This window comes from Coregonus clupeaformis, unplaced genomic scaffold (genome assembly GCF_020615455.1).
Source record: "Coregonus clupeaformis isolate EN_2021a unplaced genomic scaffold, ASM2061545v1 scaf0421, whole genome shotgun sequence".
Lineage (NCBI taxonomy): Eukaryota > Metazoa > Chordata > Actinopteri > Salmoniformes > Salmonidae > Coregonus > Coregonus clupeaformis.
The window spans coordinates 49187-67389 of record NW_025533876.1 but is presented as its reverse complement, the minus strand read 5'-3'; the positions used below and the strand labels follow the sequence as shown (position 1 = coordinate 67389).

Here is an 18203-nt window from a genome sequence, read left to right as displayed (position 1 = left end):
CGTTATGTGAGTGTTTCACCGTTTTGTTGAAATGAAATACAAAATTGACTCTGTGCTGACTGACTTGGTTATTTTTGTATCATTGCGGGGACTGCGTTTCCCTTATCTCAGCCGAACCAAAACATTATACTTAATTCTTAAATCAACAAAAAAATATTATAATGAACTCCAATGGCTCCATATTGTTAAGTACACTATATATACAAACGTATGTGGACACCCCATCAAATTAGTGGATTTGGCTATTTTAGCCACACCCGTTGCTGACAGGTGTATAAAATCGAGCACACAGCCATGCAATCTCCTTAGACAAACATTGGCAGTAGAATGGCCTTACTGAAGAGCTCAGTGACTTTCAACGTGGCACTGTCATAGGATGCCACCTTTCCAACAAGTCAGTTCGTAAAATGTCTGCCCTGCTAGAGCTGCCCCGGTCAACTGTATAGTTGTGATTCATAGAGACTGATGGCGCCTCAGGTTAACCCCCCTAACAGGTGCTGCCTTCAGCCTGCCTTCTATAGGATCTATCAACTGGAACATGGAACCTTCGACAATACAGACACTCCCTGGCCTTCATCCTCCTCACACTCTCTTAATGTTAAACCAGACCTCAGAGAATGCCAGTGCCTCAACACTGAGTAGCTACACAAGCTCATTGACAAATTACAGTAGTAGAGATGGAATCAGTAAAGCTGGCAGCTCCAAAGAGAAGCACTTCCCGTGTTTGTTCTGTGGGAAAGCCTTCAGTTTCCCCAATCACTTATTGTGAAGTGGAAACGTCTAGGAGCAACAACGGCTCAGCCGCCACGTGGTAGGCCACACTATGTCCAGAATGGGACCGCCAAGTGCTGAAGCGTGTAGCGTGTAAAAATAGTCTGTCATCGGTTGCAACACTCACTTCCGAATTCCAAACTTCCTCTGGAAGCAACGTCAGCGCAAGAACTGTTAGTCGGGAGCTTCATGAAATGGGTTTCCATGGCCGAGCAGCTGCACACAAGCCTAAGATCACAATGCGCAATGCCAAGCGTTGGCTGGAGTGGTGTAAAGCTCTCCACCATTGGACTCTGGAGCAGTGGAAACGCATTCTCTGGAGTGATGAATCACGCTTCACCATCTGGCAGTCCGACAGATGAGTCTAGGTTTGGTGGATGCCAGGAGAATGCTACATGCCCAAATGAATTGTGCCAACTGTAAAGTTTTGTGGATGAGGAATAAAGGTCTGGGGCTGTTTTTCATGGTTTGGGCTAGGCCCCTTGGTTCCAGTAATGGAAAATCTTAACGCTACAGCATACAATGACATTCTAGACGATTCTGTGCTTCCAACTTTGTGGCAACAGTTTGGGGAAGGCCCTTTCCTGTTTCAGCATGACAATGCCCCGTGCACAAAGTGAGGTCCATACAGAAATTATTTGTTGAGATCGGTGTAGAAGAACTTGACTGGCCTGTGCAGAACCCTGACCTCAACCCCATCGAACACCTTTGGGATGAATTGGAACGCAGACTGCGAGCCAGGCCTAATCACACAACATCAGTGCTCGATCTCACTAATGCTCTTGTGGCTGAATGGAAGCAAGTCCCCGCAGCAATGTTCCAACATCTAGTAGAAAGCCTTCCCAGAAGAGAGGAGGCTGTTATAGCAGCAAAGGGCGGACCAACTCCATATTAATGCTCATGATTTTGAAATGAGATGTTCGACGAGCAGGTGTCCACATACTTTTGGTCATGTACAGTACTTAAATCACAGTGTTAGAGATGGGCTTGACTGTGGTTTGCATTTTATAATGTCATGTTTCTGTGTGTACAGTAAAGAGTTTCTTATATAAACCTTTATATGCTCTTCTGTACATTTTGTGTTTACAGTCTGCAGTCCATGAGGACCTGCTGATATCCGGTGTTGCTGGCGGGACAGACTGGACTTCTGAGGCGGCTGTTCACAAACCCTGGCACCGGATCAGAACCCTGGATCAGGAGCCTTCGCTCTTACTTCCCAAGTCGGAACTGAGACCGAACCACGAGGGACAGAGACTCCACCACAACCACCACACAGAACACAACCAGCGGACAGGTGGACTGAACAACCTCAGTCCTGGTGGTCATCAGAGAGACAGAGGCTCCAGTCAGGGATCCAGTCTGCAGCCCAGACCCTTCTCTTCACAGTCTCAGTGCAGGGATGAAGCAGGGCCTGGGGCTGATAGAGATAGACCCTCCTGTTCCTATGATACAAACACCACAGTATCCATGATGAACAGAGCAGGTCACCCTGGGTTTCAGCATTCACAGAGAGTGGTGGGCGACCCCCCTGGTGGTAGTCTATCAGCAAGTCTGTCTTCTCCTTCAGGGTCTCATCTAATGCCTAGTGACTGGGTTCATGAAAAGCCTGGACCTGGGTCTAGACTTCCTCAGCTACCTCATGGTTACCTCATGAATACAGACAGGGTCAGGATGGGCGGTCACCACGAAAGGTACCTATCCTTTAACCCAGCACACAATCCCAACAACACCCAAACAATGGCTAGAGGTCAAGGCGGGAGCTCAAATACTCCTACTTCTACCTTCTCTGGTGTCATTGGGTCACAGCGTGGGAGGCCGAGCGTTAGGACGGACGCCAACAAGCCGTACGCCTGCCCCACGTGTGGGAAGTGCTTCGCTGAAGCGTACTATGTGAAGATGCACCAGACCGTTCACACCAAGGAGAGGCCCTTCAAGTGCAAACTATGTTACAAAAGCTTCTCCTTCCTGAGTAACCTTATCAGACATAGGAGTGTCCACAATGGGGAGAAATCGTAGCAGTGTGGATATCTGGGAACCATTCTTTAGCTGACATATTATAGTTATCATGTGAAGTGTCTTGGGGTAAGAGGGTAATTAACCACATACCATTCATTAACCCTTTGTTGACTTGTCATTTGAAATAGGCTTGTGTAAATACGTGTTTTTAGATGGACAGTAAATCTAGACTAGAACAAGAACAGTTCAATATTTACCTTACTGAGGTGATGTAGATGGAATTAAGTCATATTATTTTCTACTCTATTGTTGCTACCACACTGTTCTTTCTAAACAAGTCTGCTCTTAGCTTGAAAAATACTGATCATAGGAGATATGATGTGTAATGTAATAATCAGTACCGTATTTCAAAGAACAGCGATCATACCTTTTTCATTTAACCACAGCCTTTGAGCTATGACGCCAACCAATAAGATCCTTTCTCTTCAGAGTAAACGGAGGTAGGTGGAAACTGGAAGAGATGACTCTGACGTTTAGTTTGAAATTGCTGGCGAGTGAAGATGAGTGGGTTACACTGGCGAAAAAGGAAGGAAACAAGAAGTAAAGTTGTGGTGGAAAATAGGAAACCCCTAGACTCGTTTTTAGTCGGAGTGAGGGTTTTGGACCAATGTAACCTGGGAGATCCTTTTGAAGTCTCGATAAATGTCATGAATGCATTGGGTGAAGGGCATCAGTGAGAGTAACAAGTGGGCTTATTTTGATTTTTTGTAATGTGTCAATGAGAGAAGACTTGAAATAAACAAGATGGCGGCGTACACATTGTTGGATTGCTTCAAATTCAAACGGACCCCTTGCAACTGGACACAGACATTTTATGGGATTCCTGTTTCCACGAATCGAGGACGAAGACAATATCACCAAATATAAGTTGGTCGAAAATTATCTGTGCTACACCAAACAGTACCTATCCTGTAACACCCATTAATGGATACCAAAAGTCTTTGGATAAATCACATCTGGTGTAACAATCTGTAGATAACGCAGTACAAGGAATTCTGTACATGAAGGTACCGCCCTCACAGGCCCCTGAACTTGTATATGGATTTGATTTGGATTGGACTGTAAGTGACTGAAGAAGTGGGATAGTTTTGATTGATCTATATTTGTATTTTGTGTATTGTGACCAAAAACAGATTATTCCTTACCAATGCTCTGTATCCGAGGTTTTATGCTTCTCGCAGGACCTTTTGGACATGGGGAAGGCATTCTCCACTGTTAAGGTCTACCTAGCTGCTATCTCGGCCTGTCATATAGGCTTCAACAACAACACAGTAGTGAACACCCTCTGTTATGTTGTTTCATGAAGGGAGCACGTCTCTTATGCCTCCAAGCCTTTAGCCCTGTCTTGGGGTCTGTCTATTGTGCTTGAGCCGATTTTACAGCAACCTTTTGAGCCGCTTGAGAACGTGGAGTTGAAATATCTCTCCTTCAAGAAGGCTTTGCTGATTGCCCTTACATCCGCAAAGCGAGTGAGTGAGCTGCACACGCTGTCAGTCCACCATTCGTGCCTACAGTTTGCCCCGGGGTTATCCAAGGTAATATTGTTACCCAACACCGCCTTTATGCCGAAGGTCAGCGGCAATTACAATTGTCTCGCCCTAGAGTTTATGGCGTTCCACCCGCCGCCCTTCACTTCTATGGAAGAGTGTCTCCACTGTTTATGTCCAGTACGTGCTTTGTGCATCTACTTGGATGGAGCGAGGCATGGTATAAGAGTGACCAACTCTTTGTGTCTTGGACATCCCCCTGTGAGTGCTGATCTAGGATCGGTTTTGTCTTTTAGATCATAATGAATAAGACTATTTGGACAGGAGGAGACCTGATCCTTGATCAGCACTCCTACTCAGACTCTTTGTGGATACAGGCCGAGGTCTTCAATCATTTTAAGTGTGGGACCACGCCATTGAATTATCAAACTATTTAAGTGTCAAGTAATCAAATCAACTAACACGTTTGCATAGTATCAAATTAACTAACATGAGGTTCTCAGAGAGGAGCTACCTCAGGACACACCAGAAGAAAATCCACACGGCCCATGTATAGAGTGATATGTAGTACTAGTTAGTTTATTTGTAGTTCATTCTGGTGGTTTTGGATGTAGTAGGGAACTGGATGAGGTGAACTGAGGAAAGAATGAGTATGATGAGGCAGAGTAGACGATATGGTGATGGTTGGTGCGACGGTTTCTGTAAAAATGCTTCACTGATGAAGAGTGACAACTATGTCCCTTTTAGATTGATACTGGTGTTTTATAGTGAGATAATGATAGTGCCTTAATTCATGTTTACTTGACATGAAGTAATGGTGAGAGGTTGTTATTGTAATGGTGAGAGGTTAGCATGTCTTGGGGGTATGTTCTTTGTGCCTCTAACTTCCTCACTCATAATTATTCATGATTCAATTATGATTATCCGTAATCATGGTAGCATCCACCTTAATGTAGCAGTGTTCAGAAACATATTATATTCTTATTTACAATAAAAGTGACTCCATAATGACACAATACATTTACCATTAATTTCTATTGGGCACGACGTAAATCTTTCTGTCGCCTCATTTTAAACATTTAATCTCAAATCCTAAATGCTGGAGTATAGAGCCAAATAAAAAGTTTTAGCTTCACTGTCCAAATAAATATGTAGGTGAGTGTACGTCACCATGTCAAGGCTCGGTCCTTGGGCCACTACTGTTTTGTATCTACATGCTGCCACTGGGAAACATCTTAAGTAAACACAGACTGGGCTTTCACTTTTATGCTGATGACACAGCTATATGTCTCCACAAACACTGACACTGCCAATGCCACTGCACTCCTGGTCAGCTGCCTGCAGGATATCAAAGTGTGGGTGCAGTTGAGTTTCCTGCAGTTAAACTGCAAAAAGACAGAGGTCGCACTGATTGCCATTCGCACCATCATAAACAACAGCAGCTACAGCCTCAATATTGGTGGTGTCATGGTCCTCCCCCTCCAGTGAGGTTCACAACATGGGTGTGATATTTGACAGGCAGCTGTCATTTGAGGCCCAGAACAGTATGACCAAAGTCTAATTGTTCTATCTATGGAACATTGCCAGGTAGCGACCTATGCTATCACAACCTGCAGCTGAGCCACTCATCCACACCTTTATTGCATCTGCCAAGTGTCTAAACAGACTCCATTATGTCCAGAACTGTGCTGCACGTATCCTCACCCACACCTTACCCGCGGGCACATCACTCCACTGCTGTTCAGTCCCCACTGGCTCCCAATTTGCTCACGCATCGACTACAAAATCCTGGTTCACACCTACCAAGCTATCCAAAACTCTGGACCCAAGTACCTGTATGACCTCATTCTACCATTCTGCCCCACACGCACCCTTCACTCCTCCAGGTCCATCTTCCTTCAGCAGCCCCGCAGCAGACTTAACTATGTGTGACAGGGCTTTTAGTTGCGCGGCTCCGGGGCAGTGGAACACACTTCCAGACAGTCTCTGTCCTCCTTTAAGGCACAGCTCAAGACCGTGCTATTCAGAAAAGCTTCTCTGTTAATTATTTTCTCATTTCCTCCAGATCCGACTGACACCTGTATATAGCTTTGATTGTTGTCTGTGTTCTGTATTCTGTTTTGGTTGCTTTTATTATTTAAAAAAAATGTGTGCCTTGGGTGTGAGAAAAGTGCTTTACAAATTAAATGAATAATAATTATTATTATTATTGTGTCACTGTGCTTAGTGGTGGGTGGAGTAGTCTTTATGTTATTAACATATAACACTTGTTTTTCTAGCTAGCCACGCACTTACGTTGTTTATATCTTATTTCAACTGGCTGACTTGCTATCTAAAAGTATGTTTTAACAAGCTATTTAAAGTCTAACAAAGTACCCTGTGCGAGTTGGGTAGCCCGTGATAATTGGGTAGTCACACCTGCACTCTCCGCAGGGTTGTTTCTTTTATACATCAGTGGTCTCCGAAAGAGAAGGGGGGTAGCTGCATCCCAACATGGCGACCGGAGTGTTGGCGAGTGGGTGTGTCGAAAAGTAAAGTAGTGGGCGTGTGGAAAGGAGTGGGTGTGTCGAAAGTGCTCTGCTATACGTTAGATGGTTTTGATTGAGCAATGTTGTTTTTTCTTCCGTTTCTTACCAGGCAGCTACCAAATATTGAGCTACCATACCGTGAGAGTTTGAGTCGTATTTCACTGTTAATGTACAATTGTTTGTGTAAAACTTTCAGTTATAAAACTGATGATTGTTTGTTTTTGTTTAAAAGTATTGAGGATGGGTGTACTGTTGCTTCATGCGTTGTTCGTGTGCTTACTGTGACTGTCACCCTGATATTGGCAACTAGGTAGCTACTTCCCACACAGACAGTAGTGCTTGTCAAGTGGGAGCGAAGGGCACTATGACCCCGGTGTTGTTGCCTTTCATGCCCTCCCCATTGAGTAGTAGAGCTGTATTCGGAAAGTATTCAGACCCCTTGACTTTTTCCCCCATTTTGTTACATTACAGCCTTATTCTAAAATGGATTAAATCTTTTTTTCTCCTCTTAAATCTACACACAATACCCCCATAATGACAAAGCAAAAACGGTTTTTAGAAATGTTTGCATATTTATAAAAAAATATAAAACTAAATATCACATTTACATAAGTATTCAGACCCTTTATTCGTACTTTGTTGAAGCACTTTTGGCAGCGATTAAAGCCTTGAGTCTTCTTGGGTATGACACTACAAGCTTGGCACCCTGTATTTGGGGTGTTTCTCCCATTTTTCTCTGCAGATCCTCTCCAAGTACTGTCGGTTGGATGGGGGCGTCCTGCTCAGCTATTTTCAGGTCTCTCCAGAGATGTTCGATTGGGTTCAAGTCCGGGCTCTGGCTGGGCCACTCAAGGACATTCAGAGAATTGTCCGAAGCCACTCCTCGTTGTCTTGGCTGTGTGCTTGGGTTTTGTCCTGTTGGAAATAACCTTTGCCCCAGTCTGAGTCCTGCGCTCTGGAGCGGGTTTTCAGATCTCTCTGTACTTTGCTCCGTTCATCTTTCCCTCGATCCTACTAGTCTCCCTGCCGCTGAAAAACATCCCCACAGCATGATGCTGCCACCATCCTTCACCGTAGGGATGGTGCCAGGTTTCCTCTAGGCGTACACTTGGCATTCAGGCCAAAGAGGTTCAATCTTGGTTTCATCAGACCAAGAATCATGTTTCTCATGGTCAGAGTCCTTTAGGTGCCTCTTGGCAAAATCCAAGCGGGCTGTCATGTGACTTTTACTGAGGAGTGGCTTCCGTCTGGCCATTCCACCATAAAGGCCTGATTGATGGAGTGGTGCAGAGATGGTTGTCCTTCTGGATGGTTCTCCCATCTCCACAGAGCCACTCCTCAGATACAGTATTTTCAACATAACTTCTGTTTCCCCTGAAAAACCGATGTAGGGACTCCGCCAAATATATTTTTGAGGAGATGGGAAACTACATTGGAATCATTTTAGTGCCCATTGTGTCGTTGCCCATGCATCCTCAATGGGCGCACCCTGCATTCTGGGTGAGTGAATGGGAGTCAATTGGGCGCTAGCTCAAAAACCCAACATTATGGGTTGGACTAAAGTTGGGTTTTTGAGCTGGCGCCCAATTGGCTCCCTTTATTCTTGATTTTGCAGTGCTTGTATAGGGTTAGACAGATGGGGGTATTTGTAAAGTTCCTCTAGGTACCATGCTCATAAACATCCTAATGTTGAGATGGAATTGTCAATCATAAAGCAGAAGCCAAGGGGTTGATAAAATCAGTGGTTAAAAATAAATGGCAAGAGTTGTGGAACAGGGAGGGAAAGGGAAGACCCCTGTATAAGATCCAATAAAAGGTGGGGGCTGGGAGGTCCTCAGGCCGAGAGAGAGAAGGGAGGAAAGTCTAATCCCAAGGCTGAGACTGGGACACACAAGTCTCAATAGTACATTGAAATTGGTGGGGAAACACCCGACTGGGATGTGTGATCATTTTCCAGAGTAGATGACACAGTGGAACACATTCTATTTCAGTGCCAGAAATATGGGAGGAAAGGGAGCAATTGTTATTAGATTTGGGTAATGGGGTTGAAGAGCCAAGATTAAGTGAACTGGTGGGGAAATCTTCAGGGGATGTATATTTAATTATGTGTTTCGTTTCCTTAAGGAGACAATAATATTGGGTAGGATTTAGAGCTTCCCTGTCTTTGGTCCACACAACAGTCCAGTTGGTGGCGGTAAGGCATCTTAAGAAAACCCAACATTGGCGTGAATTTCGTCAACAAGTACAACAAATATTTTCCAAGATGTGAGATAATTACTTGCTCTCTGTAATATCGTATAGCTTTGGAATCGTGACATTACGTACGGAAATAGGCGGTTTCTCGATTCTACCCTGAGTTTGAGAAGGGATTGCGTGACGATTAGCTAAGTAACTACATGAAGCAGCATGACAACTGAACGTGATTGGTCGACAGTCTGCTGGTCGGGGCGTTATACGTTCCTCCATTCATTGACCAATGAGATTCTTATCTCCTCCTTTCGCTAAAGGCAGAGGACGAGGCGAAGTGGGAGGATAACTTGACCCAAAAATCTGTCTTCTCTAGCAGGTGACGGTTTTTCGTTCACCAAGCGAGGGTTTTGTATGGAGATAAATGAGTGTCGAATTTGGTCAACAAAAAAAATGAATAGCTTATTTGTTATGTGACGCTTATTTGATCGAATATACGTTTCGTAATGCTTAGGTTGTTACGAGTGTACTGATATAAGTAGTACACGTGACATCAAGGCAACTTTGAGAAAAAACACTGTCGGAGTTGTGCCTGTTGTTCACACATGTATCTGCCAAGTCATGGGCTAGAATGGTCCCACCTGATCTTGCCTCCTCCAGACTGCATTCCATTTTTTTAAGTCATTCATTTACATTGTTAGAGCGGCCACTTGAGTATCTGGTCAATATAATGGATAATCTGTGGCACGGCGTGTTTTTACGCCTGCTGTGTCAGGTTACTGAGCATGTTTGGGTATGTGATTTGGACCCCGTACGGTCGGTTGGCGGAATACTCCAAGTATCTCGAATGCACGCACCTCTAATATTTATTTGCGGACCGCCATAATACCATAGAAGAAGAATAACATCCTTACTCTTCAGTGTAAAAGGAAATGAACAGTAACCAAGAACAATTTCCAAGTTAGCGTTTTTATTGTTGTTATTTAGACGTTTATCAACACGCTGGAACTCAAAATATGACTCGTTTAATTGCACAGCATCACATACTTACCCCGGGAAGTCTTTAATTTGCGTTGTAGACGGGACTTGGTTGATATATGTTATCTAGGTAACGCTAGCTAGCTGCTAACAATGGCTAACTGTATGGGTTTTCACACTCAAATAGCCTCCATCATTGAGGTGCTATCGAGATGCAGCCGTGGCAGATATCTGTAAACTCGTGGGCGACGACTATGCAGTGTTCCGTTTGGAAATAACTCAAAGCCAGAAAGAAAACAGGGCATTGCGGAGAAACTACAACTACTGGAACTGAAGATGGCACGGGAGCGCGCAGAGAGGACAATGCGAGAGCGCGTCCTCGCCAGTCGTCCAAGTAGTGTCAAGATCATCGACCGATACAGAGGAACGGCAAGAGGTACATTTTGTTGGAGTCTGCGCGGCCTTTCGCCGTTCATATATTGTTCATTACCCGTCGCCCCGTTCCCTTCTACACATGTGTTAAGATGTGTTACCCAGAATTGGGTCTTGTTCCGTTTTTGGATAGTATGCAGTAAGTCCCCTGATTACTTAGCTATCTTGCGCAAGACACAATATCATATTCCAACCAGATTATTGATTTACTGCATTTACTATTATTTACCCAATGAAAACATATGATGCATGTAATCATCGAACTATAAATAGTATATCAAGAGTTATGATAAGTGTTACCTTACATCCTTGCCAATTCTAGACAGTGTCAAAACTGTCAATAGTGTAGAATATAGCGTTGAGCATTGACAGTAGCTAACCTAACCACCTCTTTTCCCCCAATCACTCTCTCAGGTGAAGGACATCTCACTGGAGGCCACAGGAGCTTTGTGAAGCCAGCGGGACACAATACATGGAGAGATGACCAACCAATCACTGTTGATGAGGGGAGTGGAACCTCAACCCAGCACGTTATCGTGATAGAGGTAGGGGCTGTGATGGTCTTGGAATTTGAGGTTACGTAATTTGCCAGCCATTGTACCGGTCACCAACATAAGCATTCGGAGGGGTATTACCATTACACTTTGTTATTATCAGTAGCATTTCATTAAATTCAAGTTATTACCTCTAATATTAGTCTAGTTTTCCCAAAATATTCGCATAACGTCACAAGCCCTGCTGCTGCGGTCGGTCTTCGATGGCAGTGGCATTGGCATATGTCCTTCAAAGATAGGGCGCCGTAAAGAGAGACGATGTAGCCTAAGCTACTGAAAATAAGCCTTTTACAGATTAAATCATTACAGTTGCGTTTGATTCTTATTAAATAAATGGAGTCCAGACAGGCTACATTAGGAAACTTTCTGATGGACATATGGGCCTATAAAGACAATCAGTGAACACACACACCCCTGTAAAGGACCCGCCAATCAAAGCCACCAGCGTATGTCAGACACAAGCAAATATTTCTCCTTTTATTAAAGCGTATTAAAAAACATAGGCCTACCTTAGGCTTTCGGAAAGTAGGCTATAAGATAATGAATTGACAAGGAAAGTTGGCTATGAAGGGGAGAGGGACAGCAATGCGATAGTACGAATGGATAACAATGCACTGTACATCCTTATTTATCTGCCATAAGGGAGCTTGTGAGACTTCCCTACAACATTGTTATCCAATTTAACTAATGTACCAGTAATAACCTCCTCTCTTGTGTCAGCCTGCAGATGCAGAAGCTGCAGGTCCTGGGGTCAAGCAGGAGAGGTCTGAAGGAGAGGAGGACCCACAGCACAGCAGAGGCATACAGACTGGAGCACCCCCTGTAGCCATGGAGGACCCCACCACCACCCCAGCACAGCCCAAGACCCGAGGCAGAACCACGGAGGTCAGTGGAACGCAGAACGCCGCACTCAAGTCAGAGACCGACACAGAGACTTTAACTGTAACACACAGATTCTTACACACAGGATCTGACCACAGATCAGACGCAGAGACACTGGGGCTGGGGAGACTGGGCTGTCCTCCTGCTCCTGTCTCAGAGTATTTACTTTATGGTAACCAGAGCTCAAGGACGGTTCATTCCCATCCGAACTCAGGTCACCTGTTAGAGACTGGCAATGATCCGTCTTGTTCTTACACTACAGAGATGGACAATGGCAACATGCTCATGGGTTTAGAGACACAGACTGATCTGTCTAGAGGGGACTGGAACCGGTACAGTAGTAGTGTATACTCTGAAGGGTGCCTAGATAAGAAAGGGGAGGGTCTGGTTGTAGATGAGGTGAAAGTGGAGGGTGACGCTCCTCCCACATGGAATGCAGATAGTCACCTAGGAGACAGACACTCACAGGGCAGAGATTTCTTAGATTACAGGGAAAGCTTGGAGACAAAGCCAAATGTCGCGACCCACTCCCCTTTACACGCACTCAGGGATCACGACCCAGTGCCCACGTCAATCGGGCCTTCCGATTCTCACGGCCACGTCCTTTTCGATCAGGTATTGAACTCAAACAACAGGGCTAGAGCCCGGCTCAGGAGAGGGCCACATCAGGCGGTAGTAAGAGAAACGGTTCCTCTGCATGTTCTGTAACAAAGGCTTCAGCTGCCCCCCAGAAGGTGGAGATCCACCAGAGGGTCCACACAGGGAGAAACCCTACAGCTGTACCCATTGTCACATGCGCTTCACTGAGGCTGGCACCCTAAAGAGGCACCAGAGGGTCCACACAGGGAGAAACCCTACAACTGCCCCCAGTGTGAGAAGAGGTTCTCCCGCCTGGACCATCTTAAGATGCACCTGAAGGTCCACACGGGAGAGAGGCCGTTTGCCTGTATACACTGCGGGAAGAGGTTCTCAGAGAGGAGCTACCTCAGGATACACCAGCAGAAAAACCATTCCACTCGATAGCTTCTCACTTTTAGATCAAAGCCTGCATTAAAGACAAAGATACATTTTTATTGTTGTCAGCAGAAAGCATCCCCAGATGCATTTGGAATAACAAGAGTAACAGATTTCAGCGTTGAATATTCCTGGGTAGAATATTGCATCCATTTATTGTGTGGTATATAAAGCAAATATAAGCCTAAAAAGTCTGTTACATATTGTGTTTGTACTGTAGGCTATATGATGTTCAAATGCCTATTTCATTACAAGAACTCCCTAATTTTTTCCCCAAAACGCTTTTAATGAGAATATGAATGCATCTGATCATGCAGATTTGTAGTTGAGACGTGTATGTGTGGTTTTCATATGGTGTATTTAAAACTTGTTTGTTTAATAAATGCAAAATGGTACTTTTCATTCTAATACTTTTTTTCTCATTGAGTCTCTCTTTAGTATACATATTCTGTCTAATGAAATGCGCTATAAATGTTTAATAAATTATTGGGGGTTCACGGCAAAGTAATTTTTTTTAATTTTCTTGACATGGTCAAATAACTCAAGCATAGATAGTTACCAATTTTTCTAATTTGGCACACAGAAACTAGTGGCCATGAATAACTTGGTCAAAAAGAATGGCACCGATTGGCTTATAGGTGGAGCTGTTATAAGCAGTCTCACTTAAACCCTCATATCCATCACCCCATTTGACCTAGAAACTTTGTATGTAGGTGTCTTTAATCCCAGACCCCATCCCCACAGGATGCCTTTTGCCCTCTTGGTAGGCCGTCATTGTAAATAATAATTTGTTCCCAATTGACTTGCCTAGTTAAATAAAAACGATTATTTAAAAATCCTCATGCTGAACAAATTTGGACCCATAAAGTCTGCCTTGATAGATTTTCCTCCATCTTGGAAATGTTCGAAAACCTTGAAAAAAGTGTTCTAATGAACCATAAATCCAAATTACACCGAATTCGTTATGTAGGTCCATTGTACATCTCTTAAAGGAGGCGTCATACCAGCTCGTCATACCAGCTGTTTTTCTGTATTTTGAAAGTTACATCTTGAAAACTTGATTGTTGACATGCAAAACATTTTGGAACTATATCAACCATGGACTAATGAAACAAATACGTAAGATAGCTTTTATGAAACTAAGTTAAAGGAAAACTAAGGGATTGGTTAAGAGATGGCTGAGTTATTGATAAATAAAAAATGTGTAAAGGTGCAATATGCAGAGGGTCGCACCGGCATTTCCTGGCTGCTAAAATTCTAATAGTTTGCCTAATTTCAGTTTGTGACAAAACAAGCAATGTAGAGAATCATTGTACCATCTTTTCAATAACCAAAAATATTGTATTTCAGCTGTTTGAAGCTGTTGTACAAAACCAAAAGTAAATTACCCAAAAACTAAACTTATGAACGGCAAGCATAGAAGTACCGCATATAGAACAGATCTACCACTTCTTAGACCTGCTTTCAATGAGAATGACAGATCTATAACTCACATTTCTATGTGAATTTGGATGGTCGCCCAAAAAGTTACATATTGCAGCTTTAAAATAATCATAAAAAATGTACTTATCATGGACTAAAAGTCAGATTCACTCCAAATTTGATCTTTGGTCCCTAAAGAGTTTGAGAAAATAACATTGATACATTCAAAGATGGCCACACTATACCAGTATATGCATATTGGCACATATGCTAACATGGTAAAATATAAACACACAAAAAAATGCTTTATCTTCTTCTCATGAACCATAGGTCCAAATGACACCAAATTCAGAATATAGGCCCATGGTATATGTCTTAACTTAGTTTGAGAAAAGCTAAGGTATTGGTAGATTTTACGTGTCCATTTAAACCACTGTAAATCCACTCCACAGTGGCCTATCAACTTGACTTGTCATTGCTATCATGGACATCCCTAAGATGAACCACACGGAACTTGGTATTGATATCTCAAAAAAACAAGGAAACTATTAACCACCACTGCATTCAAAGATAACCAATTTACAGCACTAGACTAAACTTCACTTGCGTCATCCTTGTGGTATTGAGAGATAAACATGGTAATGCTTTCACTGATTGCACATAAAGGAAGATAGTTCCTACATGATAGAGTGCTTGCTTTTTTATCCAAGTGATCTGGTGTCCTATCTGTCATCCTGTGAACCCTGTTCATTGCTGCTCGCAGCTATATTTATTATTATTATTATTATTAGTATACATCACATCTGATCTCACCCTATTCTGCATAAAAATGACAGTGCGTTATAACCAATATACACTTAATAAATATACTGACACATACATACACTGCAAACACCTACTGTACATGTAAAAATAGTTTAGTCAGGTTCGTCTGATGATGACTTTTGACTTATCATAGCTGACTTATTTTTACCCACAACATCATATGTATGTCCACCATGATGGGTTTAACAACAATGAAGTCATTCTGTAACTACAGTATAGGACTCATGTAGTGGGGATGGGTAAACACTCCATGTTGAAAGTGTGTTTATTGTCTGTGTGTGTACGTACCTGAGGGAGTGTATGTCTGTATCACCTGTCTCTTCCAGGAGGAGGGTCCAGAGGTGCTGCTGGTGTGGTGAAGGTGGAGGGGTGTGAGGAGGGTCTGGGGAACCCTGAGGGGACCACCATGGTCATGGAGGACAACCAGACTACACCTCCTCCTGAACCCACAGAGGAACCAGCTGAGCAGCACAGGACCACACACAGTCTCACTGAGGTGAGCCCACTGTGAACTACTGTCTGAATGGTATTCGGTCGGGCCCGGATCCACAAAGCCTCTCAGGTAGGAGTGCTGATCTAGGATCAGTTTTGTAGGGACAAGTGACTATATAGACAGGTGGGGACCTGATCCTCAATCAGCACTTCTACTCTGAGACTCTTTGTGGATACGGGGCCAGGTCTTGATTAATTTTGTCTTAAGTGTGAGACCATGCCTTTGAATGATCAAATAATTAAAGAGTGTCAAGTAATCAAATCAACTAACATGTTTGCATAGTACTCATAGCAATCCCTCTTTGCCCAATTAGAAGATGCTCCATAGCAGGTGCTCCAGATCAGATTTCTTGATCCTCTCACTCTCTCTTACAGTCAGTAGACATGGAGGATGGGAAGCCTGATCTGCTGCTGGTCAAAGAGGAGACGATAGAAGACGGACCAGAGAGCATTGATCTGCTGAGTGGACTAAATATGGGGGAGCAAGGTAAGGGAGACATACATATAACATACAGCAATTTACTGTATGTTAATATACAAAAACACACATTATAATGTATGAACTTGACCAGGTAATTGACAAAAAATATCCATATCTAGAGTTACCTCTGCCATGTTTGTAAAGTCTATTTTGTAACCTCTTCCTGCAGGTGGTTGGCTGGAGGCTAACAGAGGAGACTGGGTGGCCATCTTGGATTCCCAGACACAGACGGGTGCAGCCAAGGGCTCAGGGGACATCATCACTGAGCAGGCCAGGACCAGAGGCGACATAGAGGAGGTCAGTGGATGGGACAGCGCCCTTAACTCTGGGCTGGGGAACAACACTGTTACCCACAACCAGAAACAGACAGTGTTCTACATAACAAGAACCGAACTTAGTCTCCATGACAACAGGCTGGCTGAGACCAGGGCGAGGCGTAGAGGCCTGTTTCGAATGCGGTGGGAGAGAACAGACGCAGCTAGCGGTAGTCCGTCCTGCTCCTATAGTTGTGATTCAGAGAGACTGATGGCGCCTCAGGTTAACCCCCTAACAGGTGCTGCCTTCAGCATGCCTTCTATAGGATCTATCAACTGGAACATGGAGCCTGCAACATCACAGACACTCCCTGGCCTTCGTCCTCCTCACACTCTCCTAATGTTAAACCAGACCTCAGACAATGCCAGTGCCTCAACACTAAATGGCAACACAAGCCCATTGACAAATGACAGTAGTAGTAATTCTATCAGTAGATCCGGTGGCAAAGAGAAGCGCTTCCTGTGTTCGTTCTGTGGGAAAGCCTTCAGTTTCCCCGAACAGGTGGAGATCCACCAGAGGATGCACCGGGGGAGAAAGAATTCGGCTGTCACGTGTGCCGGGCCAATTTCTCCCACTCGTCCAAGCTGAAGAGGCGCCAGTGTGAGAAGAGGTTCTCCCACCAGCACCAATTGAAGAATGCACCTGAAGATGCACACGGGAGAGAGGTTGTTCGCCTGTACGCCGGAAGAGGTTCTCATAGAGAAGCTACCTCAGGATACTCCAGCAGAAAATGCACACTACCCATGTACACTGAGTGTACAAAACATTAGGAACACCTTCCTAATGTTGAGTGGCACCCCCTTTTGCCCTCAGAAAAGCCTCAATTCGTCGGGGCATTGACTCTACAAGATCTTGAATGTATTGGAGGTGACTCCAATGCTGCTCACAGTTGTGTCAAGTTGGCTGGATGTCCTTTGGGTGGTGGACCATTCTTGATACACACAGGAAACTATTGAGTGTGAAAAACCCAGCAGTGTTGCAGTTCTTGACACACTCAAACCTGTGCGCCTGGCACCTACTACCATACCCCATTTAAAGGCACTTAAATATTTTGTCTTGCCCATTCACCCTCTGAATGGCACACATACACAATCCATGTCTCAATCGTCTCAAGGCTTAAAAATATTATTTTTACCTCTCCTCCCCTTAATCTACACTGAAATCGATTTAACAAGTGACATCAACAAGGGATCATAGCTTTCACCGGGATTCACCTGGTCAGTCTGTCATGGAAAGAGCAGGTGTTCTTAATATTTTGGACACTCAGTGTATAGTGATACGTAGTACTAGTGAGGTTATTTGTAGTGAATTCTGTTGGTTTTAGATGTATATGGAACTGGATGAGGTGAACTGAGGAAAGAATGAGTATGATGAGGCAGAGTTGATGATATGGTGATGGTTGGTGTGATGGTGTCTGTAAAAATGCTTCACTGATGAAAAGTGATAACTATGTCCCTTTAGCTTTTATAGTGAGGTAAGGATAGTACCTTAATTCATGTTTACTTGACATGAAGTAGTGAAGCTGTGTGTAATGTTTAACCGTTTCCAAGTATTCTAAAATTAATTTGATCAAGTTGAGGGTACTAGATTTACAGAAAATGTATTTATATTTACAGAAAAAGTGTTACCATAGTGAGAAAAGTTATTCTACATGTCATGTATTGTTTTGCACAATAAAAGTACATGGGGAAAACATTTATTTAGTCAGCCACCAATTGTGCAAGTTCTCCCACTTAAAAAGATGAGAGGCCTGTAATTTTCATCATAGGTACACGTCAACTATGACAGACAAATTGAGATTTTTTTTCCAGAAAATCAC

General features: G+C 43.7%; 2 protein-coding genes across 2 annotated transcripts; both read left to right on the top strand.

The window, feature by feature from the left end:
• Window positions 1-10909: 10909 nt before the first annotated feature.
• LOC121556680 lies at window positions 10910-12543 on the top strand. Its single transcript, XM_045215316.1, has 2 exons — window positions 10910-10944; window positions 11674-12543. Exon 2 carries the CDS (start codon window positions 11782-11784, stop codon window positions 12541-12543), a length of 762 nt encoding a protein of 253 aa, XP_045071251.1. The 5' UTR covers window positions 10910-10944; window positions 11674-11781.
• Window positions 12544-16057: 3514 nt separating this feature from the next.
• On the top strand, window positions 16058-16972 carry LOC123484725. The gene is made up of 2 exons (XM_045215315.1): window positions 16058-16075; window positions 16239-16972. The coding sequence occupies exons 1-2, from the start codon at window positions 16063-16065 to the stop codon at window positions 16970-16972; spliced, it is 747 nt and encodes a 248-aa protein (XP_045071250.1). The 5' UTR covers window positions 16058-16062.
• The last annotated feature ends 1231 nt before the right edge of the window (window positions 16973-18203 follow it).

Excerpts from the sequence above, each read along its gene's own strand:
- LOC121556680 (XM_045215316.1), top strand. The coding sequence starts at position 11,782 with ATGGAGGACCCCACCACCACCCCAGCACAGCCCAAGACCCGAGGCAGA.